Below are 27,754 nucleotides of genomic sequence, written 5' to 3' on the forward strand. Positions count from 1 at the left end.
TATTTTTAATTTACATTTTAAGCGTGAAAAAATGCATAAGAGAACTATGAGCACAATGTTAAAGAAATTGTATAAATTGTATTCGTTTTTAATGAGAAAAGAAAACACGTTATAATATGTATTTATTTATTCATTTTATTTTATTTTTATTTATATATATATATATATATATATATATATATATAAGTTGCCTATATATTAATCAATTAAAGACGCAATATTTAAAAAATTAAATTCTATTACAATTAATTATGAATAATTGTTTTTTACATTTTATTTCGATAATCTAAATACACTTGATATTGATATACAATATCCGGAGTCATATATTAATTTCATTGTACATTATATTTTATGATTTTTTCGATATTACATTTCCATTGTCAAGTAATTGATTAACTCAGTTATAGCTCAATTTAAATGTTATATTTAAATTTTGGATGAGAATGTTCCTTGATTCTTCATTATCCGCTTTGTGATTGATTGTGTTACAAACACACATGCATACGGTACGGTGCACATTTTATATACGTGTGTATTGTTTTCATATATCGGCTTGTATATCGTACTGTACGATAGACTTGAGTTTAGGTATTTAAAAGTAAATTTAGATTGGTGATAAATAATAAAATACAATTGTTTAAAATTATTGGAATAAGCAGTATTAATTAGAGGGTTACGATTAAATTAAAAATAAAGTCAATATATTCATCTAGTCTATATACTTTGCTATGTTGAATAACATAACCTTATACAATTATATTTGATCTACTTTTATATAAGGTTTATAATGATATATAAAAGTGCGAAGTAATATATATATATATATTATATATATATATATATATATATATATATATATATATATATATATATATATATATATATACACATTTAATCTTAAATCGATGCGGTTCATTAAAATTTATTATACAATAATCGTTAAATTTTAAATAATGGCTGCATTGATGAAAAAAAGAGTTTTAGCTGAATTTAACCAGAGTCAAGTAAGCAATAACATATTAGTAATTTTTATAATATTAATGTTTAATGTTACAATATATATTTTAACAGGTAATAACAACAGAGCCACCTATTAAACGTCTCAAGACTTTAAGGCTCTTATCGTCTGGTAGTGGAAAGAATGGTTCAATCAGTAAAGGGAGTTCGGCGCTGGCTTACGTAGAATGTTTAGAAAAATGTAAAAGTGGTAACGATGCTTTACAGTTACTGGTTCGAATATCGGATACCATTGGACAAATGGCTCTCGACGATATTCCAACTGTAGTTAGAAAGTTGTCGGAAAGATTTACTATCGAACAAGAGGCTGCGGTTCGAGCAAAAATTCTTTGGGTCTTTGCTGAATTGGGTGAATTAACCCACGATTCGGTAGAAAAAGCACAAATTATAAATGAATCGGCGAATCTCTTAAAAAATGAAGAGTCGCATAGGGTGAAGAGTCAAGGTCTTGCCACGCTGTTAAAATTAGGAGAATATAATAGGTATACATTGCAATTATAACATGGTCGATGTAATGAAATATTAAGCTAATCTGAATAATATTATTCGTAGGATGTTAGTTTTAAAAATTGCCAGGGATCATTTAGCAGATACTTGGCATGGCGTTCAGACGAGATGCCTATCCATAATAGGTCGTTATTTATCTGCTAACGCAGTCGACGATACTTTGGTTTTAGTCAATAATTATGCCAAGTCGCAAGATCCAAGAGTGAGGGCACAAGCGTTTGAAACAATGGCAGAACTTCATTTACACAGAGGTTGTCGCCTTCCCGCAAGTTTCTTTCAAGAAGCTTGTCAATGCTTACGCGACGATTACGAAATAGTTAGGCGGGCTGTTTTAAAATTAATTTGGCTGTTGGGAAATGAATATCCTGAAAAGTAAGTAATAGGCTTAAAAATCACATTTAAAATCGTTGTTTTAATGATTTTAATGACCAGTAATTTTGCCAGTTTAAGATAATTAATTTTCATACTCTTTCATTGACATGGAAAATTTCTGTCCTTAAATTTATCATAATTTTACATGTATTGTCAAACTATTATCTGTGCTTGCTAGTATGATATCCGGAGGAAGGGACTTTGTCGAGGACATGCGAATGGTGGACAGTGCATTTTGTAAGATATGTGGCCTTATGGGGGACCTATCTCCACGAGTAAGAGCTTTGGCAATGTCTTTACTTGGCTCGTTAAAAGGTGTGTCGCGTCGTCATATAGAACAAGCATTGGATAAAAAGCAAATACGAGTCGAAGACGAAGGTCTTGGCGTCGAAGAGAGGACTGGAATAAATACCTGTGGCGCATTTATTCATGGTCTTGAGGATGAATTTTTGGAAGTAATATTTAATTAAAGGCTTTATGTCCATTAGATAATCCCATTCATTCGCTAAACTATTTGACGAATTAAAAATTTTAGGTAAGAACAGCAGCTGTCGAATCATTGTGCGCATTATCATTAGAGAGACCGGGTATCGCACATATTTCCCTAGAATTTATGGTAGACATGTTCAATGATGAAATTCAAGATGTACGCTTGAAGGCTATAGAGTCATTAAGAAAAATGTCGGCTAGTGTTACTCTGAGCGAAGACCAACTCGAAACGATTTTAGGAGCTCTCGAAGATTTTTCTGGCGAAGTTAGAGAAGGTCTGCACACGACATTGGGAGCAAGCCGTTTAGCTACGAAAATCTGTTTGCATATGTGTGTTACACGCCTACTCGATAATTTAAGTCGTTATCCTCAAGATCAAGATAGTATATATAATTGTTTAGCGTCGATGGGTGCATCGCATCCTTATTTAACATTACCACTCGTGCCTCAATTATTGGGACAACATCCATTTCTAGATACACCCGAGCCAAACGTCGCTATGCCAGCTTGTATCCTTTTATTTCAAATAATGTCGGAAAAAAGAAAAAAAACCTTTGTGTTGCACAATATCACTGAAATACCTTTAATATTTCCTAATAATTACACATACAGAGACACGCGCGCGCGCACACACGCACACACGCACGCACATAAAGAGAGAGAGAGAGAGAGAGAGAGAGAGCGAGCGAGACGATACAGGCACACGCATAGTAATAAATGCAATATATAAAAGATTTTATTTTCCTTTACTAATTTATGCATAGATGTCAGCGTGCTGGTACTTATATTCAATGCCGCTGCTCACTGTCCAAGTATGCATTCTCTTTTCACACATCATGCAGTCAAACATTATCACTACCTTCGAGATACCATGCCGCATTTGGTACCGAGACTGAAGCCTGCACTGCTCATCAGCAGTACTGGTCGAATAGACGAGAAATTAATCGACGAGGAAATCGAAGATGAAAACGCTAGAAAATTTTTAGAAAAAATGATTACTGCCGTGGAGAATGCAAGACCCGGTGGTAGAGTGTATACTCAACTATTGGACGCAGCGGCATCGGATTTGGACAGATTAGCCGAGATGGATTTACGAATGGAAGGCGTCGCTAGATTTTCGGCCTTATACATACGCTGTTTACTTTTATTACGATCGATAATCAAGGAATTCACAATTCCATCCAATACATCGATCTCCAATACTTCGTCAAATATCAAAAATAAAATTACGTTACTCCACAAGTATTCACAACAGTAAGCGAACGCATCGTAATATTTCGTACATTATAAAAAAAAAAAAAAGAAGAATAATAATGATATTCATTACACGTTGATTATTGTTTTTTTTTTTTTGTTTTTTTTTTTTTTTATTTAATAATGCTCGGTTAGTTTCGTCATTCTCACGTATTTGCACAAATATTATCACCATATCTATGAAAATACGTTTTTTTTGTTGTTTTTTGTTGTTGTTGTTGTTGTTTTTTTTTTTTTTTTTTTTAACCATAGAGCGAGAAGAAAAATACAGATGTACAAAGGCTTCTTCTAAAAATAGTAAATTTTTTCCTTAGATTGCTACGATTATTCATTGGCCTTGGAGATAACGAGATGACTTTAGCCAACGACATGTGGCTGAAGGCTTTGGCATTGGATTTGATCCGGGCGACAAACAGCGATACCGGAAGTGCTTTATCCCTTGCTCGTCAATTTCTCGCGGAGACGGATTCTTTGCCACAAGACGCTTCGAAATTACCACCATTTTCGAAAGCTCTGGTCCATCAATTACCAGCGCTCGGCGAAGCGAAGCCTGGAACTCTCATGAGACTCCTCTTGCCCTTACTCGTCAACATTCCATTGAAGGGCGAAGAGAAGCTTCCAAGGCCGTCGCCCTCGACCAAATATTGCCAGGCTATCATCGAAGAGCCCGTCAGTGATTCCGACACGGTCCTCAAGTTTACGGGTGGTCTCATATTAGGTATACCAACTACGTCCCTTTCTACTTATATTCAGTTCAGTCATTAGGTCTGGCAATGGGGCCCAATGCTCATTTTCCCCAATTATCGGTTAAGCCATTGAAGGAGAACAGGTCTAACGAAACGGTATCACAAAAATATAGTTTTCATTTTACTTATGTAAATTATTAATTTTATTCACTGCTTATTATTTAAATACGTTGCAGTTTAGCACACAGTTAGTGTCCGTACTATTTAAACTATTAGGAAATTAATGTTTTATTTATACAAAGACGACGCGTCTCTTTTGCTCCAATTTCTTCAACTTTTCTGCCAACTGTTCTTCACAGTTCAAATGATATTCGGACGGTTGCTTTTACTTTATTATAATATATAATCAATAAAATTGACACCATCTTCATAAGCAATTAAGATCTCGGAAAAACTTCTTAGACCCACAGTTTAGTTTTTCAATTTTATCGGCAATAACGATATGTAACGATAGTTTTATTAGATTTGCTCGTTCTCATTGTTCGAGGAAATTAATTCGGACGTTAATGAGCCGCGTTACGTCATCAGGCCCTATTAATTTTATCGACTCGTTTATTTTAATTCAATAAGTTATCCCAAGTTCATTAAACCACATTTATATATTTAGTATTATTATTCAACTTGGCGACACACAATGTCTTATTATTGCAGTCAAATTTATATTAAATTTCGAGTACAGTTTATTACACACACAAGCCGACGATTTACAATATTATAAATATAGAGCGAGAGCCAGAGAGAGAGAGAGAGGGGGGGGGGTATTTGAATTATAGCGCCATTCGATCTAAGAAATGTATTGAGAGAATTCTAATCGTATGAATTATCTTTAGATTATTATCTTTAGATAATACTAATGTGCACCTAGACGCAGTTGATCCTCGTTCGTCCAGATGGACTTTGTACGTAATCGAGAGCATCGGTAAATCAAGCGTTGCAAAAGTCTTAAATTTGCGACGCCACCTCCCGCACTTCTATTATCTTCCTTACTTCGCGTGCGGCGTTCCTCGCGGCTGTTTCGATACTTCTGTCTCGTAACTACTTCCCTTCCTGCCTATCGATTGCCTATTTACGAATTAACCAATAAACCAATTAACCAATCCGTTGATATGTTCTCGTCTCGTTTTATACATCGATCGATCTACCGATAACCGTCCAAATTAAGCAATCGCCATTTTTATTAAAATTTGATATAATTAAAAGCAAATGTTTAGAATTCTCATAACATAGAAATTAAATTGAAAGAAATTGCTAAAATGCATCTTTATTGGATAATGGATGTTTGAGTTTTTTTTTTGTTTTTTTTTTTTGTTTTGTTTTGTTTGTTTGATTATTAATCAATCGATGAATAATATTAGCATTAAAATTTAATGATTATTATATAGTCTTATGAAAACCGAAAATTATAATTTAAACCTTTTTATTGAAGTATCGATTGAATATTACGAATCACGAAGGAAATATGCAAAAGAAAGAAAATACAATAAAATAGTTAAAGACAATTAAAGTAAATTAGAAAAGATAAAGATCAATGAAGTTAATTAATAATTTCGTTTAATGCATTTGACTTTAATGGTTTCGTTAATGTTTTTAGGTATCCCAATGACGGCTAAAATACTAAATCTTCGCGATCCAAGTGCGGTGAGGATCAAGTTACGCCATCCGGATCAGAAAGTTCAGCTGCTATTGCCACGCAAGTCGGATTTGAAAATTCAGAACAGCGAAAAGTCAAATAATTACAGACTGCGAACGACGGTACTCCTGTCACACCAAGTATGGATGGAAGCCTGCTCTATAGATGTTTCCATAGCGTTACTCGTGCCGTCTGATACCCCCTGCACGCATCAGCCCTTGGATGATCCCTGTGTGATAGACTTGTGCAAGCCCACGAAAATATCCATTTCACCCAAGCAAGTGAAGAGAGGCATTTAATTTTACGAAGTCGAACGTAGACTGCTGTGTATAATTTTGTATATTATCGATAAACCGATTTCATCGACACATTATCTATCTTTTTTTCTTTTTTTTTATTAAAAAATTAAAAAACCAAAGCTCAGCATGCAAATGCCCATTATTGATTTGTTTACTTCCCTTACTTCGTCCGCTCATTTTTCTTTTATTTGTCTTTCATTTCCAGGTTTTATTAATGAAATCCTGTTAATGGTAATTAATGATTGTAGCGTCAGGAATATATATATATATATATATATATATATATATATATATATACACACACATTCTTATTTATTTCTTACAAAACAAGCCAAGCCTACTTCTTAATCGAGCATATTTATAAAAATTACGTATAACATTATCGCCAGCTGGAGAAGGAACTTGATCTAAAAAGAAAAAACATTTCGCAATCACACACGAAATAGAGAATGATAAATAAATCGACATTTGAGGAGCCAACGCCTTTTCTTACCCTTGGAAAGCCTGAGGTTTCTCTGATCCTGGAGTCTTTTGAGCTAAGCTATCGAACGAGAGTCCTCCCGATTGGGCCCCCAACGCTTCGAAAGTGCTACTGCCAAAAACTTTATTAGGACTGCTGCCAGCTACTGGTGATCCTGTTCCAAGAAGTGACGGGCTTCCGAATACTAAGATAAAAAATATGAAGCCTTTTAATGTTTTAATAAGACTTTGGATGTACAAAAAATAAATAAAAATCATTTGTTAATGTTAACGACAACGACTATGGCGACTATGATAAAACATATCATAAAACCGACAAGACATTTAATCAACATTTTTCATCATTTATTAATATTTGGGAGTGCCACCGTTCATTTGCCTCGTCATTGTTGTTATGGATACAATAATTGAAAGGGGATAGTCTAATATTTCAAGCCATTTCAAGAATAAATTTGGCCGTTTTGTCATTTAGCCTACTCGTTTTCATCATCATTTTAACGATGAATTTTAATTTCTGAGATATAGCGATAGAGATCTCGTGCTTAATGACATTCAAATTAAAAATACAATCCTTCGCAGCTTCTCGCATCGTCAATTCATCAACAATTACAAGAGAAAACTCCATTTTATATGGATCGACTGTCTTCTATCGGAAATTTCACAGCTACGTAGCGGAATAGGAGTTTGGCACCTATCCGTCGTCGGCGATCTAACGACTACCCGGAATCAAGCCAAGGAAGCTAAGAGTCGAACGTGAGCTAATTTTACCTGCACCCGGGGTAGCGTTGAAAGTCGGCGGCGAGTTGAATCCAGTGGCGAAGCCCGTCTTCGCGGCTGCGCCAAAGTCGACTCCCGTCGACCCAAACACCGGCTTGGCGCCGAATGTCGAGGGCTGGCCAAATACCGAGGACGAGCCCATTACGGTACCGGTTGCAGCGGCCGTCCCACCGAACATCGACGTACCGGCACCCATGGCTGCCGGTGCACCGAAGATGGAGCCGCCGGTGCTCGCGCCCGTAGCCGCCACTCCCGCGCCGAATAAACCTCCGGCTGTGGGCTGCGCGGCCACGCCGCCGATGCCGAAGATCGAGCTAGTGGGAGCGTTGTTTGAGCCGAAGACGGAAGAGCCGCTCCCGACCGCGCCTGGATTAAATATGGAGCTCGTGGCAGGGGCGACCGAGTTACCAAATATCGATGCACTCGACGTCGCTGTTATTATTTTTGTTGTTGTTGTTGTTGTTGTCGTCGTCGTCGTCGTCGTCGTCGTCGTCGTCGTCGTCGTCGTCGTTGCCGGCGTCGTCGTCGTCGTCGTCCCCGTCGTCGTCCCCGTCGTCGTCGCCATCGTCGTTGTCATCGTCGCTATCGTAGTAATCGTCGTTGCCGCCGTCGTCGTCGTCGTCGCGGTCGTGGCTGTCACGGTCGTGCCCGCTGATCCCTTAAGTAGCGAACTCGCGATCGTCGAGCTCACGCTACCGAAAGCAGGCGCCGGGCTCCGGGTGGCGGTACCACTGCCACCGAAAACCGACGACGCCGACGTGCTGCTGCTTTGCGTCGTGCCGTGACCACTGCCGAATATCGAAGTACCGGCGCTCTGAGCCGTGCTGCCGGTAAAGAAGATCGAGGCACCACTACTCTGAACCGCACCGCTCGTACCACCGAATATCGAGGTACCGCTACTCTGGCTCGTCATACCGGCACCAAATACTTGGGCACCGCTGCTTGGTGTCGTGACACCGGCACCAAATATTTGGGCGCCGCTACTTTGGGACGTGACGCCGGTACCAAATATTTGGGCGCCGCTACTTTGGGACGTGACGCCGGTACCAAATATTTGGGCGCCGCTGGTCCGGGTGGTGACACCGGCTGCAAATACTTGAGCGCCGCTACTTTGGGACGTGACACCGGTACCGAATATTTGGGCACCGCTGGTCTGGGTGGTGACACCGGTACCAAATATTTGAGCACCGCCGCTTGGCGTTATTATACCGGTTCCAAACACTTGGGCGCCACTGCTTGGCGTCGTGGTACTGCTACCTCCGAATATCGAGGCGCCGGGGCTTTGGGCCGTACTGCCACTGACACTAAATATCGAAGTGTCGGCACTCTGGGTCGTATTACCAATACCACCGAGCACGATCGTGCCGCTGCTTTGAGTGGTGCTGCTGCTTTTGGGCGCAGTAGTACCGGTGGTGCTGAAAATCGGCAGTGCTCCGCCTCCGCTGCCGCTGCTGCCGCCGAATATCAAGCTCGTGGATGCTGGTGTAGCCGTTATCGTCTTGGTACCGAAGAAGCTGTTCCCGGTTGCGTTGCTCAACGTCGCCTGTCGATCGAAGGCCGACGGCCCAGAGGTGGCCGTTGCCGCAGCCGCATTGCCGAAGATGGACGAGCCGGCGCTCGGCGAACTCGTCGACGCCGCGCTCTCCGCCTTCCCGAAAATTAACGCGGGTGTCGTGCTGCCGCCAAAGATATTGCTGGCCGTGGTCCCGGAGCTCTTGCTAAACGCCGGTGTGATGGATGTTCCCGCGGCTGACGGGCCAAAGCTCATGGAGGCCGTCGATCCCAGTATACCAGAATAACTGAAAAGATAATGCGCTGCATTTATTCATAGTCGTTTTAACGGGCGTAGAGTGTCCTCGAGTAACTCGAGGCTCCGCTCTACTGTATTTTACCGATAAGACGCGGAAATCGATTAAATGACGAAGCGATGCATCATTGACATTCTTATACAATATTACAAGAGAACGTAGATAATGAATTCTTATTGAATGAAAAAGCGAATGGTCGACATGAAAATGGTAGATGAAAATGAAATGCTCTCTCATTGCTTCTTGTCTTTCTTTCCTTTTCTTTTCTTGTACGTTCCGTGCTATTTAATGGGAACTGAAGTTATAGAGATAAAATTTTTTGCTCGATAATCGCGCAATTTTCGCTCTACAAGTCTTGATTCTCAAACAGCATTACGTATTACAATGACGACATAGAGTTGTTCAAGAGGATGCCCCGAATTAATAAAAATGCGCAACGTTTGGGCAAATTTTCAATTGATACTCGAGTCACAGCTTGTTTTATCGAAAATAGACAAACAACTTGTAGCGCAGAACTATTTGAAATTCTATAATGTAACATGCGGTATGGCGAATGGGTAGAGAAGTGGTAGACGGGGACGTACCTCGATGTGAAGGAAGGTGTCGTGGAGGCAGCACTGCTAAAGGATATCACAAGTGGAGCTGTCGCGGATGTAGTGCTGCTGGACTTGGTAGAGCTGACGACAGGTGCAGCGGTCGTGGCCGCAGGTGCAGGCTTGAAGGTTAGCGATGGTGCGGTGGCGGAGTTCAGGCCACCGAGCAATGATGATGTACTGAAGATCGACGAGGTCGCAGCCGTGGGTAGTGGCGTGGTTGCAAGGGCCGAGGAAACGGTAACTATCTCCACAGGGCTTGACGCGGCCTTGGTTGCGGACGCTGCAGATGGCTTGCTCGGGAAGTGCTCAAAGGTCACATTCTTATAATCTGGTAGTCTTGTAGAGGAATTGGACACTTGCTGCTGCTGCTGCTGCTGCTGCTGCTGCTGCTGCTGCTGCTGCTGCTGCTGCTGCTGCTGCTGCTGCTGCTGCTGCTGCTGCTGCTGCTGCTGCTGCTGCTGCTGCTGCTGCTGCTGCTGCTGCTGCTGCTGCTGCTGCTGCTGCTGCTGCTGCTGCTGCTGCTGCTGCTGCTGCTGCTGCTGCTGCTGCTGCTGCTGCTGCTGCTGCTGCTGCTGCTGCTGCTGCTGCTGCTGCTGCTGCTGCTGCTGCTGCTGCTGCTGCTGCTGCTGCTGCTGCTGCTGCTGCTGCTGCTGCTGCTGCTGCTGCTGCTGCTGCTGCTGCTGCTGCTGCTGCTGCTGCTGCTGCTGCTGCTGCTGCTGCTGCTGCTGCTGCTGCTGCTGCTGCTGCTGCTGCTGCTGCTGCTGCTGCTGCTGCTGCTGCTGCTGCTGCTGCTGCTGCTGCTGCTGCTGCTGCTGCTGCTGCTGCTGCTGCTGCTGCTGCTGCTGCTGCTGCTGCTGCTGCTGCTGCTGCTGCTGCTGCTGCTGCTGCTGCTGCTGCTGCTGCTGCTGCTGCTGCTGCTGCTGCTGCTGCTGTTGTTGTTGTTGTTGTTGTTGTTGCTGCTGCTGCCGTTGTTGTTGTTGCTGCTGCGGTTGCTGCTGCTGCTGCTGCTGCTCGGGGGGCTTAACCGAGAACTTGAAAGGTATGCTCGTGTCTAGCTTGGGTACGGTCGTAAAATTGGGCGATGCTGCGATAGAGGTTATCGCGCCGAAGCTGGACGTCGACTTTGGCGCGACGAAGCTCGTGAACTTGTTCGTCGTAAGGGCGACAGTGGTAGGAGACACGTTAGAAACCGAAGGCTTGATGGAGCCCTCTTTCGGGCTCTTTGGCTGATTAAGAACGATCTGAGCCACGGCCTCCTTATGCTTCGGTTTCGCACCGAAGGACGAGAACGGCGCGACGGAGCCGGGTGATTTGCTCAAGGGCGAGACACCGTTGCTAATCCCGGAGACGAGGCTGTTAAGCGAGGAGAGCGAGCCCTGTTGACTGGAGAGTTTGGCCGCTCCAGTGGTTGCCTTGGTAGCCGGAGACTTGGTCTCCTTGCTTGTCTTCTGGCTGGCCTCGGCGCTCTTGAGCGAGGCCAGCGACGAGAGCGTCGCCTCCAGACGATCTTGTACAGCCGTGGGCCTGACCGCGCGGATGATCACCGGCATCGATTCCGTAAGCAGATCCCGCAGCTTCGTCTGCTTCTCCTGGCTGAGATTGCGAGTATTGCTGGCAATGAGTTTGCAGCGCAAGTCGATGGCCGTATCGTCCGCTTGGAAACTCGACGACTGGGAGATATTCAGACTGGCCATCGACTGATCGAGGACGGTCCCGTTCGCCCGGCCGATGCTGCGCCACTTCTTCGTCAACTCCTCGAGGTTCTTCTTCTCTTGATCGATGATCTGAGTGTATCTGAGAAGGCTCTGATAAATCATCTCCAAGCTGGGAATCTTCATTCGCGATATTTCGCGATCGTTGTGCTCGGCCCATTCCAGGTCCAGCACCTTCGTCGCTTGGACAAGCTGCGATTGCGTGTAATAATAGAGCCTCTGGAGGTCAGCGAGCTTGTTACCCTCGGTGCGACTTCTGACGCTGGCATTGCTGCTTGCCGAGTTTTTCGACTTTGTCTCCTCGATCCAGGCGAACGACTGCAGGAGCAACGCTTTCAGGTAGGCTATGTCGCTGGCGAGGCTGTTGGTCGTTTCTCTCAGCTCCCGAAGGAAGTCATCGATTTCGTTGGATTTTTTGACGAGCTGCTTGCGCTCCTCTTCCGTTCCGCAGTCCCAATTTGGCAAGTCGAATCTGCCCTTGAGCTCTTTTTCAAATCGAGCCTGTTCCTCGTAATAAGCGCGTAGGCAAATCCCATCGTCGTACGTTGGCGTTTCCTTCGACTTCGTATTATCTGGATGTTGCTGAGGTTGTTGCTGGGCTGACTGTTGATGGAGCTCCTTTGGCAGTTCCTTAGTCGACTTTGTGTCCGTTTGGCCGACCGAGGCTGCCGCTTGGGACTTAAACTCAATTTTGTTATCGGCTTTCAGTGACGATCCAATGGCTTTCGTTTCCGGCTGCGTATTAATTGTCGGTAAAATTTGCTTGTTCTTTGCTATTAGATCGTCTGCTTGTGACGCAACAGCCTTGGGCGCCTTATCCTGTTGGAATTGATGGGTTTTCACATCCCCTTGGATAACGCTTTTACCTTCAATCTTCAATTCTGTCGAATCTGGAGGGCCGAGAACTTGAATTTCAGGTTGGGGTGCTACTTGGGGGAGTAGTGCCTTATTGCCAGGTGTTAGAAAGGAGAAGACGGGATTCGGAGAAGCATTTCCGAAAACATTTGTCGCCAATTTTGGCCTCTCGTCTTGGATTTCGGGAACAGTTGGCTTTACCCGTGGCGTGCTAGTGGCTCCAGTGGATAAATTAAACGAAACTTCCGACGATCCGAGATTGGGTCTTGGGAGCTCGGGTGCTGGGATGAATTCGACAGGCGATGTGCAAATAGCTGCAGCGTTATCTTTCAAATTTACCATGTGATAGCTGCACAGCTGACCATTCGTAGCTAAGATTCTTAAAACAGGAACTGAATTTGGCAATGTATTTTCAGTACCCCATTGCAATTTTTGTGTAATGGCTTTGTCCACTGCCATCCCAACGGGATAATTTTCAATTTCTGTCTTCCTATTAAAGGGTAACTGTACGGTGCTGTCGTCCATCAGCTGCCAGAGACTCCAAGATCCTCCGTTATCGCAAGTACCTAAGACCGCCACTTCGCTGCTGTGAGTACTTCCCGCAATAATTATACCCCACTCTGCAATATGTTCGAAACAATAACAAATGTCATCGATGGAACCACTTCCGAACGTTATATCTTCGTAATTTGTAAATCTTGGAACCGTTACGCCTTTGGGTGCATCGACAATCATTACGTTGGCGCATTGTTCGGAGGAATTATAGTAGCAGGCGCAGAATTGGTAATTGCTAACCCACAAGATTGATATTATCATTCCTTGGCTTGGAGTAGGCCCTGACAAATGTCTCACCACCTTCAATTGAGGTTTCAGTTGAATGATATTTCCATTTTTGCATCCCACCACGATTTGTTTGCCTTTAGGGCTCCAAGAGACACAAAGGGCTTCGAGTTCCGGTGATCCTTCCAGTCTTACAATTTGAACATTTTCGCTTTTGTTTTTACTTATTTGAAAACAACTGATCGTATGGTCGCTAGTAATGCAACACAACATTTCAGGAATCGCCGGATTCCATTTCATATCGTATACAATGAGGTCCGTATTGTTCGGCGACAATCTGATTTTATGCAGTAAATTCAGTTTCTGTAAAAGGCAAAAGATTTTTGCTGCAACGCCAAACGATTAAGATACTATTTAATTGTACTATCGTACAGAAAGACTTACGTGCTTATTAACGCAACTAATATCATAAATGAAAGCCATAAAACGATTGAATGTTAAAGCTAATAACGAACAGTCGCAATTTAATTCAATCTTATATATCCTGTCGTCCAAATTTAATTCAAATTTCCATTCCGGGCTTGCGTCAGCTTTGGGCTTTAAAACAATCAATTTATTCTCATGTCCCATATATAACAAACCGCGTTTCCCATCTGCTGCAACAAGGCTGGCATTTCTCGGTATATCCGAAAATTCTTCGCACACCTGACTCGTGCTCGCTTGTTTAAATAGAAAGTCCTAAAATCACAAACATAAATAAAGCTTCGTTAATAGTAAAATTCAAATCATTTGTCAGGCACAGTTATTTTGGCGGGTTCGAATGCATACTATTCAACAATAACCCACTGCATTTTTATTCGCCCGTCCAATAATCATTACCTGCACTTCTTGCGGTGGAGGGTAACACTTGTCATTATTCGTCATTTTTCATACACGCCGTCTTATTATTAAAAGAATAAATAATTATTTGAAACGACAACGGTCGGTTAAGTAAGCGAATCTTACTGAACCTAATATAACCGGTCGCTCGACTACCCTCGCCGTAAAGTTAACGTTAAGTACAAACTGACTCGAGCATTAATGATCGGATGGCAATAGAGGCGCCTCTAAGCAACCAACCGCTTTACGTTGGTCCAGCGGCACCGACGGCCATCCATATTCCAATCCACGGCAAAAATTCCTCGGCGCCGTCCTCGTCATTGGTCGCTCCCCCCGAAATGATCAACTAGTGTCCTCTACGAGTATTAAAAGTCCCATTGTCCATGCGCGCGTGTGTGTGTTTTCAAGCTGGCACAGTGTGCACAGTGTACTGACGAAACAATTGTAAGCGCAGCATGAGATAACCGCATTGTTGCTGAGCCGGGGCTTGTTTGTTTTTGTTTTTTTTTTTTCATAATTTGTTTTTAATAATAGGCAATAATTTTCGAGGAATTGCATTTTTATAGATACATATAGATAAATATAGATATATATTTGTTGAAATCGATAAGGTTGGAATAATTCGTTAAGATGGGTAGAGGAGCAGGTTTGTATTTAACTGTATTATTTTAAATATTTATGTTTTAATTTAATGTTAAAATCATGCTGGGTTGATGAAAAAACTCAGGCGCCTCGTGTGTATATTATGTCGCATGAAAAGATTTTCGTCTTTAAGGTAAAGGTAAGAAGACGAAGCGCAAAGTTCCCATCGATGAGAAGAAGATGGAAAAGTACAGACGAGGAACAGGAGTAAATTTAAAGATGGGAATTAAAAATAAAATTCACAGGCAAAGGCTACGACAAAAGGAAAATCTCATTGAGAGTATGGCCGAGCAAGCTGCTCGCACTGAAATTTTGTTGACCGAAACTCATGGCTATTTGGAAAAGGATCCTGGAGAGACGACCACGCAATTTAAACAGAGCGAAATCGTTTCTAATATCGATATTACAAGCGCGACAAAGTATTTTGAATTGAATTTAGAATTTGGACCTTACAGTCTGAGGTAAAAGGGAGATTAATTTTGAAGATTGTTTTTGGGAGGAGTAGGAGGGAATTAATGGTAAAAGAACATTTTTAGGTACACGCGCAATGGAAGGCATCTCGTTGTAGGTGGTAAGAAAGGGCACGTCGCAGCGTTTGATTGGATTACAAAAAAATTAGCCTGCGAAATGAATGTCATGGAGTCAGTTCACGATGTTTGTTGGTTGCACATAGAAACGATGTTTGCAGTGGCGCAGAAAGATTGGGTTTACATCTACGATAATCAAGGAATCGAACTTCATTGTCTCAAAAGAATGAATCGAGCTACGCGTTTAGAATTTCTACCCTATCACTTTCTCTTGGCTTCGTCGTCGTCGCTTGGTGGCCTTACTTGGCTCGATATTTCCATTGGCAAAATTATTTCTCGTTATGATTCAAAAATTGGAAAAATAGACGTAAATAATTTTACAATTATAATCACAGCTTTTAGTAGGATTAACAAAATTAGATAATTAGCTGGCAATTAATACTCTTGATTTTTAATTTTAATTAAATATTTTCACGAATATTATAGATTAATTACTTATATAAAAAAAAATTATGTAAATGTAAAAGAGCAATCGCCATCATAATATAAAGGATTAAATTATTGTGCACGTTTGACTAAAATTTGATGTCTTTAAAGTTTGCATTATCTTAATCGAATGCAGAATATAAAATATCTAACTTTGATCCATATTTAAAAGAGTTTCTTACAATATGTATGTAAACATTTTTTTTAGAGATTTTTAATATTTATTGTGGTATGTTTGAATAATAATAATAATAATAATAATAATAATAATAATAATAAAAAAAAAAAAAAAAAAAAAAAAAAAAAAAAAAAAAAAAAAAAGGTCAAATTATATTGGATACAATACTAACAGACTGAATATTAATCAATTTTCACCTTTTACAAGTTTGATAGATAAATAAACTATAAAAACTGTATAAATGCCATGGAAAATTTATAAAAGTATTTATAGAGTAGTATGAGCAAAAATTAAAATCATAAGGTCTTCGTTTTTCTAGGTAATGACTCAAAACCCATATAATGCTTTATTATGCGTTGGTGATTCGAAAGGAGTAGTATCAATGTGGTCGCCAAATGTGCAACAACCGTTAGCGAAAATGTTATGCCATAAACAAGCTATAACAGCTTGTGCGGTACATCCATACGGTACATATATGGCGACAAGTTCTCCAGATCGAACACTTAAAGTGTGGGACATAAGGCAGTTAGCAGGGCCGGTTCACAGTTCAATTTTACGTTCTACAGCAGAAAATTTATCGTACAGCCAAAGCGGTTTGTTGGCTGTTGGAATGGGAAATGTTGTTGAAGTGTTCAGGTATTATTTGTCATTAGATTAATTTAATACCGCAAATGAAATGTATTCATATGTTTAAATATCTTTATATTTGTTTAAAGCGATACGAATAATGACTTTAAGCCTTATACTCGACATAAGACTAATTGGAGTATATCAGATTTACAATTTTGTCCGTACGAAGATGCTTTAGGATTTGGCACTGCTAAAGGACTCTCGTCGATTCTTGTACCTGGATGTGCCGAAGCTAACTTTGATGCACTTGAAATAAATCCATACCAAACGAAGAAGCAAAGAAGAGAAGCGGAAGTTAAAGCATTGCTCGACAAAATTCAGCCTGAACTTATTACTTTGGATACGACTGCGATAGCTGAAATTGATGTACCGACATTACAAAGGAAGGTTGAAGAGAAAAAGAAATTACTGGTAGGATGATCCTTTACACTTCTTCATGATGATATTTGTAAAATATTTGTTCGAATTTTCGCCTAAAAAAATTTAATGTAATTTCAGTTTATTAAGCCAAAGACAATTGACTTTAAGCCACGCAGGTCCAAAGCTAAAGGAAAAGGTGGCACTGCCAAGATCGTTAAGTCTAAAAAAGCATTAAAGGAATTAGCTCGTCGAGTTAGTATAATTTCTTATTGGATTATTTTAAATATATCATCGAGGTATTACACTTTATTATTATTTACATTTTAGGAGGCTATTGAGGCAATGCGCCAGGCGAAGACTCTTATAGATACAAAAAAGATCGAATTACAGAAGAAATCTTATGGAGTTTTAAATAGATTCATACCTAAAGCGAAACAAACAAAATGTTAGTTTTGTTGAATTACGTTTTGGTTGTATAAAATATGGAAGCATAACATTTAAAAGATGTACAATGTTGTAATATATTTTTTTGTTCTTTCGTTTTTCTTTGCAAATGTTTTGTTTTATAAATTAAACCTAGTTTAATTATAAATAATTCTTTTAGAAAATTCTATAGGTTATTCTATAGGATCTACTACTTTATTATATTCTTTAATATATTACCATCAAATAATTGTATATTAAAGAAAAGCAAATTATTGTTCGTATATATTTTCAAATGAATTTGTACAAATTACATAAATAATTATGATATTCCGTAACAGCATTATGTTTTAGTAAAAGGTTTTTAAATTTGTATCAACAATTGCTTTGATTCATCAACGATTGATTTTCGACATAACATTGCATAACATATTATACTATATTAATGATTGAATGACTTATTATGGAAAAAGTCCTAATAAATATGTAAAGTATTTTACGCTATGATTATGATTAAAAGACGAAGACTAAGGTCATTGATCTTAGTTTAGTCGATAGATAAAACAATTGTCTACTTGCACAATTTTTCTCATCGCGACGTTATTTTTACAAATCCGATGACAGCAAAGACTGTCGATACATGAGTCCGAAATAGATAAATAGCTCCGAGACTTATTTATAAAATCAATTTTTTTTGTTTGTTTGTTTGTGTTTTTTGTTTTTTTTTTGCCTGATAAATCGGGAACGTAAAGCTAAACATAAAATAATGTAGAATTGGCCGCATCAGATTTTTATGGATAATATCATCTACAAGCCGACTTCATCTCCACGATTCGTTTTCTAAAATCACATACGTCGATATGCTACTTTCAGCGGCTATTTTAACCACGACAAATGAGAAGAAAAAAAGAAGAAAAAGGATATTTAACAATAGGGACAATCGTTACGTCTCGGCCTTGCTGAACTGATTATCGACAGTTACAACGGAGCGCTCCCGTTGCATAATTTAATTTACCATTATCGTCGTTACGTAAGGACTTGCTCTTTCATTACACGCAACCCAGAGCATCAAAGCTCGTTGAGAAGATTTCATTACCAATACATAGTGCAATTGCCAAGGAAGTCTTTCCAATGCAAGACAATTCCAGCATAACGACAAATTAAAAGAATCGGACGTTTAATTATTATTTTATCTTATGTCAATTGAAACGGCTATATTATTTCTCTTGCACTGGTTTTACAATATAATGCAGCTCGATTCGATAAAATAGACTGAAGTACGGTGTATAGGGGCAATTAATTATTATGAATTCGTTGAAAGATATAAAAAGCCAATGTAGTCAAATGGTGCTGTTAAAATCCCGTTGCTCGTTAAAAGAAAAATGCAGCAGAGCAGCGAGTTGCCGATACAATGAAATTACTGTCGCAACCAAGTTGTTGGCCAAGATCGATGATCGAAGAATCCCCAGAAGTATTCTAAGAAATGCGTGCAGTCGTATTGAGCAAGAAAAAACGAATATAAACGAGGCTCGCAAGAGTCAAGGTAGTCTCGAGCTGAGCTGTCGTGTCGAGCTCTCAATTGGCTAGGAATCTTATCGAGGCCAACATTTTTCTTTTACTTGCGTATACGACTAAAGCGAATAGTTTGATTTTTAGAATTCAAACGAAATTTAGCTATCGTTGAGTTTGCTTTTACTTTTTTTTACCGATACCTATAGTCTTCGTACTGCTATACCTAATAGGCTGCTATTAGGTTGCAAGAATTCAATTATTATTTGTATTATGTAGGGGCGAGCGAGTGTCGAGCGTAGACTGTAATCCGAGCCGAGATAGCGTTGAACTCAATAATGCCTAATTATGCGGTCACTTGGCTAAAATCCATAACAAGGTTGGTGATTTTGTTATATTTTGACTTTCGCGCACATACTACATGGGTAAATTGATACTTTCGTTTATTATATTTTAGTTGAAATGCGATCAAGATCTTGTGAATCGCAAGATTTTTCAATATTTGGGTAATAAATTTAATAATATACGATTATCTGTAATTTTGAAAATACCTTTATGCCAAATTGGTACTATTTTATTTATGAGATAAGAGCTTTTACCGCCGCGCTTACGTAACACGATGTGCTGCTGCCAAGTGGAAGATTAGTTCGTAAGGAAATTAATTTTTAATTAAAATCAATCATGAATATTGTATATTATTTTCGAGCAATGATTTTTTTTTTTTTTTTTTTTTTTTTTTTTTTTTTTAAAGCCTCTTCGTGCTCGTGTATTATGTCGTTTGCGAGTAAATCGCTTATTATATAATATTGTGACATGTAATAAGGTCGCATGCATACAATTTATAGATACGTGACATTGGTAGCCATGGCAGTTTGAATTGTAATTATTATAATAGTTGACAGTTTATCGATAATACTGAAAATATTTGTTTATAATATAATTATTTCAATTAAATAGTTTCACATGTTCATTGAAATATTACAGATGAAGTGATTGTCGAAAAACCTCGAGTCACCAATATCACATTTATATCACTGTTGTGAACTGTTTTACCTACGGTGAAATGTCGTCTGCTATATTGAGAAATATGTTTTAGCTCTTACGAAAAATTTTGTGTTTATAATCGTTCAAAATGTTTTAATGAGAATTCTATATTTGATGGTCTTTTACAGTTACATATTCTAGAATAAAACTTGTTCGTCTTGGCTAATAAGATTAAACAGTCTTATCATGATTTTGAAGAAATGTACTTCAAGACTTTATTTATTGCCACGCAGGTTAAATACAATTCTTTTGGAAAGAGGAATATCAAATGGTCATGCAGGGTAAGTAATTTAATGAATTCGCTAAAAGTTGAAATAAATATTAGTTAATTGAAATTTCTTCGACAGTCAAACACCTGTAAAGTTAGCTTATACGTCGTATGAATCGACAAAAGAAATGAAAGAATCATCTCCAAAGTCGCCAATTTTAATAATGCATGGACTATTTGGATCCAAAAGTAATTGGAACAGTTTATCAAAGAGTATACATCAACAAACAAATAGAAAGGTGGATAGAAACAAAAAAAATTATTTTTAATTTCTGAATGTCAGTCTCATCGTTTACAATCGTTGATAAAACAAAATTTAATCTTTATTACTATAGGTTATTGCGATAGATGCTAGAAATCATGGGGATTCACCACACGCTTCCCAAATGTCGTATTATCATATGACCGAAGATATTGCGCTACTTTTGCGAGATCTAGAAATAAAGAAAGTTATTTTGGTAGGTCATAGCATGGGTGGAGGAGCAGTTATGTATACCGCACTTAATTATCCAGAAATAGTGGAAAAGATCATTGTGGTTGACTTTAGCCCTATTAAAACTAGTCCTAGCCTCGTTGCCATGATCAAGTTATTTGAGGCAATGCATGCGGTATCTCTTGATGGCATATTATCATTGTCGAAGGCTCGAAAATTAGCCGATAAACAATTATCAATTTCCATAAAATCAAATCCCATTCGCCAGGTAATTCGAATTGAACGTAGTAACTCTTATTTTTCTAAAATAATTGTTGTTTGATTTTAAAAGACAAATATCTAATGTATTTAAATAGATTAGTTATTATACTATTTATTCTTGTAAAATAATGTAAGGTAATTTTTTAGTTCTTGCTGACCAATCTTGTAGAAGCAGAACCGGGAAAGTATAAATGGCGCCTAAATCTTAAGGTTTTAGAAGACAATTTTCCCACAAGAATAGCAGTATTTCCACTTGAAAAGAATAAAGCATATAATGGGCCAACGCTATTTATTGGAGGAAGTGAAAGCGATTATCTGAAAGAGTCGGATCATTCGCTTATAAAAACTATATTTCCCTTTGCTAAATTTCAATACATAACTGGTGCTGGACACTGGGTACACGCAGACAAGCCATCTGAATTTCTTAAATGCTTAACTACTTTTATTACCGATTAAAAGTTATAAGATAAATATAATATAAATGGAAACGCTCCAATGTGTTCATTAGTATTAGGATAAATCGAAAATTCATTTTGAACGACTTTTCTATACTTGCCTAAATTATATAAATCTCTTACTTTTTGTATATTTGATCATTAACGCTTAATCCAATACGATGTTACAAAAAGATTTATCAAATTAATTTATTTTTAATTTAGATTATTTCTTCTCAGAACCGACGAGTAAAACACATTTGTCGTTATAATAATATTGAGTTAGACATGTAAATAATTAAGATAAATTTTAAAAAATAATTTAAAAGATAATAATATCATCCATGATGATAAAAATAAATATTTACTTAGTATACAATTGTATATAATATGTACATGTAAATAAATTTATGTAAGCGAAATTTGTTTATCAATAGATAAATAATGTCTTCAACTTGTTTTATCCATTATATGTTAAAATTTTTTATTCTAAAATACTTATTGGACCAAGTTTTTTTTTCTCTAAACCACCGTTATATGCATAATCGGCTTTATTGTGCATAACAAGTTGATCGTCCACAAAATAAAATGAATCGGATCTTGTTTCAAATGGATTTTCTATCATTTCGGCAACTAAATGTCGAACAATGATTATCATTAATATTTTTAATACAAATAATTTTTTGTAACAATCGCGCTTTACAGAAAATAGTTACCCAATTCCGGTGAAAGTGCTGGAAATTCATAAATATGCTCGCAAGTATTTTTACTATTTGGTATACAAAATCCAAACTCAAAGTCGAATGTCTTCAATAATTTATCTCTAAAAAAGTGCCTTTCTATCATTCTGAAATTTTTTGCTGGGCGTGACCCCACCATAAACTCTACCGTTGCTCCTACTGTTTTTAGCTTTAAGAATTGAGGTGTAAATTGATAACGTACAAATCTTCCTGCATTAGCATCGATCCTAGCATCTTGGGGTATAGACGCTGATGTTTTAAAATAATTTTCTTCCTCTAAAATAATATTGTAGGCATTATTACTTCATAGTTTTGGTATCAATATTGCAATTCTTACGAGTCTTGTAAATAAATTTCATTTCCAATACCTATTATCGGTGGCTTAGAAATTTCAAAAAGTATCGTTCCAGTTTCGAGATCACGTATTTGAAATCTGGTAAAGTCAATATCATAAGTATTTGCCTCGGATGAGCAAAGATAATCTAAGAACAAAATTTATAAAAAAAATAGACGATACAATATCTGTCAATCGCTTATTAATTTTATTTTACATATTTATTAATATATATTTTACATACTGTCTGTTATTGTAGGCAAGCCAAGAACTATGTCAGGTGTTATATATTGCGAATCCTTAATATTTCTGTTATCATTTTCTTTCTTATCATCTAGAATATTTCTATTAATCAGTGACTCATTTTCCTTGCTTGTCTTTCCTCTCATAAGACTCATAATTGTCAATAGATTTATTAAATTTCCGAGATTTTCTAATAATTGACGACTCGGCTATAAGCGTTTCATTTATGTGTAAATATTTCATTTCTATTCATTGTCATCGCATTACGTGCCTACAACTCTATTATAAAAATGAATAAAAATCCTGTTAACAATAAACAATAATTTAACACCAACAAATCGTAATGTAAAAAATTGTTTGAAAAATAATCTGAATTTTACGTGCGTGCGTGCGTACGTACGTACCTTCGTACCTTGATGGCGTGAAATAAGCTGAACGAGTGTTTACATACAACGTAATATTTATGTGGCTTATTAGAAAAAAATTAATGGGTAAATAAAAGTAAAGAATTACGACTCTTATAGCTATAAATAATATTGCCCTTTATCCATCAAGTTTGGCAATGTATTTCTTTCATTTTTTCTCAATTAACCTTTTTGTTACTAATAAGCGATAAAATCATTATTGTCGAAACACAGGTCAGTATCATTTTATATATTAAACGAGTGTAAAGTGGTAAATCAATGTTTTGTCCACGTTGTGTACGCGCAACTTCAAATAATCGAATAAATGTTTATATCGTATAGAAATAGCTTGAAGTAAACTGTAGATCACAGAAAGTGCAATATTCATGGTTAACCAATGGTAATTGCAATGGCCGCAAGTCCGTAACAATCGGCTTTTAAACGAGAAAAACCTGTCTTTCACAGTCGGTCTTGATTTTTAATTAACGAGTTATTGCAGACGCTGTACTTATTATGGATAAAATTTAAAAATCAATCTCGCTAGGTTTCGATATTCATAAAATTTGCTCTCTTATTAAGGTCGCTGGCCGCTGTTTTTAACATTAAAAATGAATAATTTAATTAAAAAATTCCGTTGCGTGAATGTAAAGAGTGTAATCGCTGTAAGACACGTCGAAACGAATGCTAATTTACTTGCTAATTGCATCGAAATAAGAAACAATAATCCAAGGAATTTAGAATTAATGACAATTGCAAGAAAACCAGAAGGTTATACTTTGGATAATCCTCGAAGTGGTATTAATTATTGGAATAAGTATGGTCGTAATTCGTAAACATAAAATAATTTGAAAGATTTAATTTCAATTTAAAGAGTCATTTATTGCTTTATTTATTGTTTTTGTTGATTTTTTTTTAGACTAGTAGTATTGCAAACAAAACGAAGCGTAGAAGCTCAAATACATCATTTCAGAAATGGTCCTGTAATTAAAGTATCGTCTTCGGATTGGTGTTTAAGAAAGTTTTTGTATAGGTAAATAAATAAAATAATTTATACAACTGTTATTTAGTATAACTATTATGTAGAAGTAGATCACGAAAAAACAAAGTATCATATCAATTGAAATTCTTACCTTTAAATATAATTTTCATAACTAAGTCTAAAAATTGACTGTCAATATATCTATTAAGTTTATCGTAATATAATTTAATCTAACATTCAATCGATATCAAAGCAACATCGTGAAACAACTCGTTATTATATGGCATTAACAACATTACACTATATCGCTTACCGTATCTATTAATGCGAAATATTTCTTAAACAGGACTTACGATGTAGCGGCTTACGCAAATATTGGAAGAATTCTAGCCCAAAGATGCTTAGAAAGTGGCATAACGCAAATTCATTGTAATATCGAGTCAGAAAGGAGTAGGAAGCACAAAGTACTTTTGTCTGCTTTAAAAAAAGGTGGATTGATATTATCCGAACCAAAGACATACAAACACAAGTTCGCTTGGCACATGAAAAAATCTCTAAAGCCTTGGACGGTGTGAGCTACAAATATGAAGTGTTGTAATTGTATATAAGTATAAATTTAAGTATAATGAGTTATGCAAAAGTAAAACAAGCATTTAATACAAGAATGATAATATTTTTTTATTGAAAACACCATTTACTCGTAATTATCGTAATATACAAAAAATGACTTGTAAAATAGTCTTAGGGCAACAAATATCAAGTATTTATTTTACAATACATCACACCACTCGCCTTACTTCAAAGAATCTTTTTAAATAATACACTTGTCCTAGAGTCATACACACTAATGCCGTGGCTTCGAAAAACGACCACACGACCACTCTGAAGTTTGTGCTTTCGTTAATCGCTCTGTGATTTCGATCTCGTACCTAATAAACACAAATACACACGATTAATTAATAATACTAGCGATCGTACTGGCTAACATGGTGCTTCTCCGCACCGCCAACTGCATATTATACCTGCATATAGTCCTGTTCGTTCTTAACGCTCCACAAGCTAGTGCTAAGCTCCTTAATCATATCGTCCAGCTTAGCGCTTTCACCCTCCGGTGACTCACCCGCTGCCAATTCACCACCCGACTTTGGAATCTCTCCAATATGCATATTAAACATAACGACCTTGGGCGTCATGGTGCCCTTCTGATTGGTAAAGCAATAAGTATACATGCCAGGTGTGTGCGCAGCAAACGTAAATTTACCGCTGCTCTCCTTCTCCCCGTTATACATAACTTTACCATCGGGGGCAACGATTCTCACGTCGATATCCAAAAAACCTCCCTCCGCTATCTCAAACGTGAGTCCTGCAAGGCGACAGACAACATATCAATATAAGTAATGTATATTAGTTGGTACTAGCCAAACCCAAGCCAAACTAACCCATCTTCGTGCCGAACTCGACTTTATCGAAAAAGCACTCTTCCGAATGCGCATCGACGGTGATGAAATACGAATGTACACGACTCCAGGCGAGCGACAATACCAGCACTATCGTTAACCATTTCATCTTGCAGTATCGGCGCCTCTCTCATCAGTCCCACGACGGCAAAATTCGCGTGCACTCACGGCGTCAATCGCTCATACGCCGCCAAACAGATGTCGACGTCTCGGTCTCGGGTTGCAAGAGCTTGGAGGAGGTTAATACCGACGAGGCGCGCGCGCGTTCTTGCGCTCGGTCGGCCCGACTCCTCCGGGGAATACGCCTATGTGTGCCACGCACGGGACGGGATAGGAGTGGACGATTGGCGTCGTCGGGGGCGAGAGTGAGACGGAGAGGCCCTGCCGATGGCGGCGGCGGCGAAAAGGTGCGCGCGCGCCACGTGTACGCGTTTGCGCGAGATTCAGGGAGATGTCAGTCAGGAGGCAAGCAGCCGGTGGGCGCGATTTCCAATTCGACGGCCACACGGCATCGAGAACAGAGCCTCGCTCTCATTGGCCCTGGAGGCCCAGTCTCGTCGATTACCCGTAAGCTCGTCAAGCTCCGATCGCGCTCGATAACGTGGTAGTGTGGCGGTAGTGGTGGTGGGGGTTACGCGCGAATCCGGCAGGGGGTGGGGGAGGTGACACACACACACACTCGTTTTAACCGTTACGATTATTAGCGCTTAATTCACTGCTACTTTACCTCGCTTCGAGGAAGATAAGTTGAATGGGTTGTTCAGGTGGCTAATAGTGATTAATTCCAATTAATTCGCCCTCGTCCTATTTACATTCGAAATTGTTCAGGCCAACGAGAGGACTCTCGCTTATATTGTTGATATGCCAGGGACCTTTTATGGGTCGCAAATTATAGGTATTTAACCTTTTGTCGTTCAGTTTCGTCGAGCCCCCCTCCCCCGCCGCCGCCGCCGCCGCCGCCGCCACCGCCAGTATTTTCAGCTGAACGCAATTTAAAAATGAAGTTTAAAAATGAAGTTATTTAAGCATTCGTACACGCAGATCGTAAGAGCTTGTCGCTTCCTATTGCTGTTTATTGCTAAAATTGATTAGTGTTAAAATAAAATTGCATTTATCAAATTTTAACGATCAAAGTGCTTAGTGCGTGCGGATGTAATGTGTCATTCCGTAAAGCGGATAAGCAACGCCTGTAAAAAATAACTAAACGCAATAAGTCAGGGACTGTTTGACTAATGATATGTATTATGTAGCTTTTTAACTTGTAAATACGTTAAAATTATTTGAAAATCTGATAAAACATTGATGTAATCATTCTTATTTGAGGAATTAATCATTTTTCAGCTCAACGTCCAATGTTAAATATAGAGTATTTTTCTCTAATTTTAATGTATTGGGTACCCGCCCATGCAAAATTAACAGACCAATGTATTATTATTTAGAAGAGAAAATAAAGCGAGCCTTGATGCGCTCCTTAATTAATTAAAATAAATTCGCCATACGTGACTGACTTTATACAGCTGTGAATATTTGCTTATTGGCTCGGTGGTATGTGTTAGTGTGTCATGCACGATAAATATTTCGTATTTATCAACATCGACGGCATCGGAAAGCTTCGAAGCTCCTTTACTCCTTGCCGTTCTTTCGTTTCGCCTACTGATTTATCGATGTACATGATGGGCACCACATACGAAATACGACATAAATTTCACGAAGAGCATTTTTAGTATTTGACAATGATATCTTTTGTGATAAATACGAGTAGAATAATTTCTTGAGATTGTAAGAAGAATTCAGAGGTTTTGCCTTCTCATCTATATTTGAGTTCATAAATATATAGTAAAGCTATGAATATTCGTTATTGTTGAAATTAAACTATTGTAGACCTTATTTATCGGAGATCTTCCTTCATTCGTGAAGCCTACAAATTTTTATATTAAGTATCGCGATTAAAATTTAGCCGGCTCCTCGAAAGAAATTTAAGCATCGATTGATATTATTGATAATTGAACATTCGCTTTTAATACCAATCCTGTAATTCATTTGATATTGAGATTTTACGAAAAAAAGATTATTATATGCCAAGTTTCACAGCCATTTTCCAATTTTTCATCTTATTCTTAATTACATTGTATAAATTTTTATGTATCAATAAAGTATATTCATAATAGAATATTCTATATAGTGTGTATATATACATA

At 38.4% G+C, this 27,754-nt stretch overlaps 7 protein-coding genes across 7 annotated transcripts; 4 read left to right on the forward strand and 3 right to left on the reverse strand.

The window, feature by feature from the left end:
* The first annotated feature begins 924 nt into the window (after positions 1 to 924).
* Positions 925 to 6,391, forward strand: IntS4 (integrator complex subunit 4). Its single transcript, XM_011507947.1, has 8 exons — positions 925 to 1,007; positions 1,075 to 1,502; positions 1,573 to 1,899; positions 2,078 to 2,354; positions 2,435 to 2,897; positions 3,153 to 3,642; positions 3,957 to 4,360; positions 5,980 to 6,391. Exons 1-8 carry the CDS (start codon positions 957 to 959, stop codon positions 6,315 to 6,317), a joined length of 2,778 nt encoding a protein of 925 aa, XP_011506249.1. The 5' UTR covers positions 925 to 956; the 3' UTR covers positions 6,318 to 6,391.
* A 259-nt stretch (positions 6,392 to 6,650) lies between these two features.
* On the reverse strand, positions 6,651 to 14,385 carry Nup214 (nuclear pore complex protein Nup214). Its single transcript, XM_011495539.1, has 9 exons — positions 14,205 to 14,385; positions 13,770 to 14,063; positions 10,906 to 13,688; positions 9,967 to 10,335; positions 8,304 to 9,373; positions 8,089 to 8,232; positions 7,566 to 8,006; positions 6,811 to 6,982; positions 6,651 to 6,724 (listed from the first exon to the last, which is right to left on the reverse strand). The coding sequence occupies exons 1-9, from the start codon at positions 14,247 to 14,249 to the stop codon at positions 6,697 to 6,699; spliced, it is 5,346 nt and encodes a 1,781-aa protein (XP_011493841.1). The 5' UTR covers positions 14,250 to 14,385; the 3' UTR covers positions 6,651 to 6,696.
* A 391-nt stretch (positions 14,386 to 14,776) lies between these two features.
* Positions 14,777 to 17,551, forward strand: LOC105368820 (WD repeat-containing protein 46). The gene is made up of 7 exons (XM_011507949.1): positions 14,777 to 14,850; positions 14,980 to 15,307; positions 15,383 to 15,740; positions 16,357 to 16,673; positions 16,754 to 17,078; positions 17,166 to 17,279; positions 17,355 to 17,551. The coding sequence occupies exons 1-7, from the start codon at positions 14,835 to 14,837 to the stop codon at positions 17,475 to 17,477; spliced, it is 1,581 nt and encodes a 526-aa protein (XP_011506251.1). The 5' UTR covers positions 14,777 to 14,834; the 3' UTR covers positions 17,478 to 17,551.
* A 2,387-nt stretch (positions 17,552 to 19,938) lies between these two features.
* On the forward strand, positions 19,939 to 21,519 carry LOC105368821 (alpha/beta hydrolase domain-containing protein 11). Its single transcript, XM_011507950.1, has 4 exons — positions 19,939 to 20,284; positions 20,351 to 20,510; positions 20,607 to 20,972; positions 21,113 to 21,519. The coding sequence occupies exons 1-4, from the start codon at positions 20,190 to 20,192 to the stop codon at positions 21,419 to 21,421; spliced, it is 930 nt and encodes a 309-aa protein (XP_011506252.1). The 5' UTR covers positions 19,939 to 20,189; the 3' UTR covers positions 21,422 to 21,519.
* Positions 21,520 to 21,801: 282 nt separating this feature from the next.
* Positions 21,802 to 23,425, reverse strand: unc-119 (unc-119 lipid binding chaperone). Its single transcript, XM_011507951.1, has 5 exons — positions 23,129 to 23,425; positions 22,718 to 23,019; positions 22,508 to 22,621; positions 22,116 to 22,415; positions 21,802 to 22,032 (listed from the first exon to the last, which is right to left on the reverse strand). Exons 2-5 carry the CDS (start codon positions 22,869 to 22,871, stop codon positions 21,884 to 21,886), a joined length of 717 nt encoding a protein of 238 aa, XP_011506253.1. The 5' UTR covers positions 22,872 to 23,019; positions 23,129 to 23,425; the 3' UTR covers positions 21,802 to 21,883.
* A 90-nt stretch (positions 23,426 to 23,515) lies between these two features.
* Positions 23,516 to 24,764, forward strand: mRpL18 (mitochondrial ribosomal protein L18). Its single transcript, XM_011507952.1, has 3 exons — positions 23,516 to 23,934; positions 24,037 to 24,150; positions 24,446 to 24,764. The coding sequence occupies exons 1-3, from the start codon at positions 23,729 to 23,731 to the stop codon at positions 24,672 to 24,674; spliced, it is 549 nt and encodes a 182-aa protein (XP_011506254.1). The 5' UTR covers positions 23,516 to 23,728; the 3' UTR covers positions 24,675 to 24,764.
* Positions 24,765 to 24,838: 74 nt separating this feature from the next.
* LOC105368824 (transmembrane emp24 domain-containing protein 2) lies at positions 24,839 to 26,080 on the reverse strand. The gene is made up of 3 exons (XM_011507953.1): positions 25,539 to 26,080; positions 25,122 to 25,462; positions 24,839 to 25,028 (listed from the first exon to the last, which is right to left on the reverse strand). Exons 1-3 carry the CDS (start codon positions 25,663 to 25,665, stop codon positions 24,879 to 24,881), a joined length of 618 nt encoding a protein of 205 aa, XP_011506255.1. The 5' UTR covers positions 25,666 to 26,080; the 3' UTR covers positions 24,839 to 24,878.
* Positions 26,081 to 27,754: the final 1,674 nt, after the last annotated feature.

The sequence above is a fragment of the Ceratosolen solmsi genome, unplaced genomic scaffold (genome assembly GCF_000503995.2).
Source record: "Ceratosolen solmsi marchali unplaced genomic scaffold, CerSol_1.0 scaffold1, whole genome shotgun sequence".
In the NCBI taxonomy this organism is placed as follows: Eukaryota; Metazoa; Arthropoda; class Insecta; order Hymenoptera; family Agaonidae; genus Ceratosolen; species Ceratosolen solmsi.